Raw genomic sequence first — 4,434 nt, forward strand, 5'->3', positions numbered from 1 at the left:
TTTTTTTTTTAAGAAACATTAGATTTTTTTGAAAGGTTTTCTAAGGCTATAGGAACGGAATATTTATCATTACTTTTTCATATAACAGGGTATGCGTGTTTCAAAATAACTAGATATGTGTTTTTCATTTTTAATGTCAACACAATATGTATGCTAATATAGGGATAACAATCCAATAAGTTCCAATGTAATTATCTCGCGAGTAAAAAAATTCCGAACAACAAACTAATCAAAATACAACTATTATAGACTAACATGCAATTTGATTAAGGATCGTTGAATACACCTATGTTTTGTACAGCTTTTAAAATGAACTAAATATATTATTACAATCTGCATCTCTGGCTCTAAATTCTATTTGCAAAGAACGAACAAGCTTAAGTTTTCTCAACTGAGGATCTGGTAGAATGGTGCATACATCATTACGAAAATTAATCTCCTTCCCCGGAAATAGAAGAAGATTCAGAATGTGCATTCATGAAACACATAATACAGTGATCAACACTGTTAGACTTCCAGGTCCGAAACCAGGTTTCGGAGGTTTTGAAGCATCCGTGGTCCAAGCTTTAGCCGAGAACTTAGGAGTGGAATTTGATTATTTAGTTCCCGACGATGATGGTCTTGGCATCAGATTTGAAAATGGCTCTTGGACAGGTTGTCCAGGCATGATACAAAAGAACGAAACCGATGTTGCAATAGGTGCAATGGTACAGAACTATTGGAGTAATCTTTTCGCTTACGCAACGGTTTCGTATAGAGCAGGGAATATTCGCTTCATCACAAAAATGCCAGATCCAGTTATAAAACATGACACGTTAATTAAGATATTTGACGACGACTTGTGGTTAACTATTCTATTTTCTATTATTATCGTTGCCTTCATTTCCTATTGGATTCATGGTAGAAAATATACATTTGCTGATCATTGTTTTAGCAGAATTGGGGAATTATTACTACAAGAACCTGTTATAAAAATCGGGAAATCATATTCTCAAGAATTGTTGAGTCTATTTTGGAATATAGGTGCACTGTTTCTCACTTTAGCATACATGGCAGTTATCCTTGGTATTATGATGATGCCCAGACGACCACCACCTCTTGATACAGATGAAAAGCTACTAGATGCTGTCAAAGCAGGAAAATATAAGGTGATGACTGATTCAACAATGAAGGTTTATCTGGAAAATATGCGACAAAGTCCCCTCTCCAAATATACTGAGATAGCGGACATCATACAAAAAAATAACTGGATAATGCCGGTAAACAAAGATACTTTTGGATCTTTACTCAAAAATAATTATGCAGTCCCAAGTGCAGTCGTTACTAGAAAACTTTATGGTACTATAGACCCCGAAATGATCCTTTCCAAAGATTATATTGTCTTGGCCACTCTTTGCGGTCTTTTATCTCGAACTTTCCCACTTAAGAGGCAGTTTGATAATATTTTGACCAGATTGGTGGAGCATGGTATTTACGAGAAAGACTTTGATCATTTCGTGTTTATGTTTCGTTTACAACATTACAAAAATGTTGTTCATGATAAAGAAGAATTTAGGGCTCTTGGTTTGACGGATCTTCAAGGGACGTTTATATTATTAGGCGTCGGATTTAGCATTTCAACAATGGTACTGATTTACGAAATCGTTAAGTTTAAAATTACTGAAGGAAATAAGAAACGAAGTTTTGGTGATGAAGAAGAAGAATTTGAAACCATTTCACAAAACGTAGGTTTCGTGGAATGCAATGATACAGATTAGAGATCTTTTCACCCACTACATCAGTTATTGAAATAATTTAGAAAAGGATCTTTGAAAATGTATAAAAGTATAAGGAAACAGAAACTGTTTCACACAACAGTGACAATTAAAATAAAACTCAATTTGTTTACATGAAATAAAGCTTCTACCAGTATGAAGAACTGAATATTGCTTAATAATTGTATTCGTCTTTCTATTATTAACCCTTTGCACTCGAGAGTTCCTCTTTGGCACCATAAATTACTTACCACTTTAACCTGTTTTGTCCCGAATTTATATATTGAAATGATACAAAAAGTGGCTTTATGGAAAAAGTGGTAAAATATATTATCGAAATTAATTGGTTTTTCTACAGTTAGAGCAATCAAAAAGTCTTTGATAGATCAAAAAGTACTTGCTTCTTATAATTCTACATCTAATCAGAAATAACTAATTCATTGTGGTATCTGAGAATCTTTTAATTCACCCAGATAAATGAAAATACTGAAAAGAGTTTCCCACCACAATGAATGTCTTTGAAAACAGGAACTGTCCTAAATATATGACGCTGGGAGTTAACCGGTTAATGTTTAATACCCACTTTATTTATTGGTTCTGTGAGTATATGGTAATTGTGTTAACTGTGGGTCTTGTCCAGCAAACACTTAGTGGTTCCTACCTTTTTTTTTTAGTTCTAGAAAAAACTTCGTTTTTAAAGTGTTAGACTTCAGTTGCTTTAACATATGTAAGGTTTATTGCTTTAATGATTGTGTCTTTACTTTTGTTATTAAAATTTCTACTGTTTCAGAGATGCCAACTGCTCCGGACAAGCCAAAATAATTAAAAAAAACGGTAAATAGCTATGAAGTGTATCTTGCAAATACTTGACTATTTTTGCTTGCTTTTTAAAAGATATAGCACGACATGAGTACTATGAAGTAGTGAATTATTTAAGCCTAGGAATTATTTAGAAATAGTGGTGGATAAAAATCTACCAAACTGAATTTATTAATCCAAGAATCACAATTGATAAATTACCACTTTAAAATACATATTTGCCGTCCGGAAAGAGTTGGCATCTCTGCTGTTTTCACTTTCTATTCAGGATATTCCGTAATAATGATTCTTTATCTATATTTTAAAATAAGTATACTTAATTTTAACCACTTTTATTAACTACTTTAAATACACTTAATTTTTTGTAGTTATCTAAACATAAATTAATTACAGTATATATGCATACCTGCCAACTTTTAATTCTTTCCATAAAGATTTTTCCCAGTGGTATTAAAATTTCCATTTTAAACAAATAAAATACGTTGTATTTATTAAGCTTTAGATGACAACCATGATTGACTTTATATGTTTTTAAAACATAGTACCTGACCGCGAAGCGGGCATCTCACTCCTTCATCTAATAATCTGGTGTAATGAGACTAAATGGCTTTGGTTTGGAATAGATTCGAGTGTTGGCCGAGAAGCCTCTTTAAAAATTATAGTCATATCTGAGTATGACAACCATGAGAATGCAACGTGTACTATGAATATGTAACGCTGAGTCGTCGTCTTCGATTTGGCTGAGGCCTTCAGGCCCCGAAGGGGCCTTTTACCTCTTCAACTTGTTGGTCTTTAGATGCTTTCATCTTGATGTGGAATCTAGAAAGGAAAAGATTAAGCAAAAGAACTATTAAGATCATATTGATGTGGTGCTGAGATCTGTTTGGTCAAGTAGTTGGGATCTGGGCGGGGCTGGAATTTGCAGTGCCAGTACTGATAGTGGTGTTATAACGCTGAGTATGAAACGCATATTAATCTATATGCTTAATCTTTTTAAGAATAGTGATGATCAAAATAATTTAAAAATTCTATTTATAAAAGAAAAAAAAGTATATATTTACTACCACTTTAAATATAAAAATAAAGTTTTACTGGAAATGCGTAAAAGTTGGCATGTATGTATATGTTTCGACCTGTATATGATAAAAACAAGAGTGATTCTAACTGCACAAGCACTGAATTGCTCATGAATATTGCTCATGGATAATTAATGATAATATTCTATTATAGGTAATATGTAATGAAATATTAATGGTACTTTTTTATGCACACTTTAAGTTTAATTTTGTGTATAAATTAATTTTTCAAAAAAAATATCTATATACATTTAAATAAATATTTTAAGCCTTTAATCTTTCATCACCACCATTTTATGTGTCAGTTTTGCACTGCGATTTTAAAGGGACTTTTTTTACAGTGTTTTTTTCCAGGGTTTTTTTTTCATCCTCTTGTATTCTGAAAACAATTTTTGTGAAATATTTCTATCAGTGATTGATGTAGATCAGATAGAGCTAAAAAAAATTTTGCTGTTATTCCTGCGAATTTTGCAGCTTCCTTCTCAGAAAAGAAAAGTTTCATTTCTATATTTTGTGATTTTCGAAGTAACAGACAGCGATGCTAAATAACACGTTGCTATCCCGATATGAAATCTCCAATTTCGGCCAATGTGTTCCTTATCAGATTATATATGAAATTTCATCAGCATCCTAGTACAGGCCAGAGCCGTCCCAACTAGTCGCCGTTTCCATCTGGCTTGACCAGACATTAGATTTCTCCATTTATTGATTCCCATGGTCTTGAGATCTTTTTCCACATAATCAATCCATGTGGTGCATATATATATATATATATATATATATAT

The 4,434-nt window shown here is 32.4% G+C and overlaps 1 protein-coding gene across 1 annotated transcript; it reads left to right on the forward strand.

Moving 5' to 3' along the window:
* The first annotated feature begins 467 nt into the window (after positions 1-467).
* On the forward strand, positions 468-1,757 carry LOC107445034 (probable glutamate receptor). Its single transcript, XM_016059347.2, has one exon. It carries the CDS (start codon positions 468-470, stop codon positions 1,755-1,757), a length of 1,290 nt encoding a protein of 429 aa, XP_015914833.2.
* The last annotated feature ends 2,677 nt before the right edge of the window (positions 1,758-4,434 follow it).

This window comes from Parasteatoda tepidariorum, chromosome 9 (assembly GCF_043381705.1).
Source record: "Parasteatoda tepidariorum isolate YZ-2023 chromosome 9, CAS_Ptep_4.0, whole genome shotgun sequence".
NCBI lineage: Eukaryota > Metazoa > Arthropoda > Arachnida > Araneae > Theridiidae > Parasteatoda > Parasteatoda tepidariorum.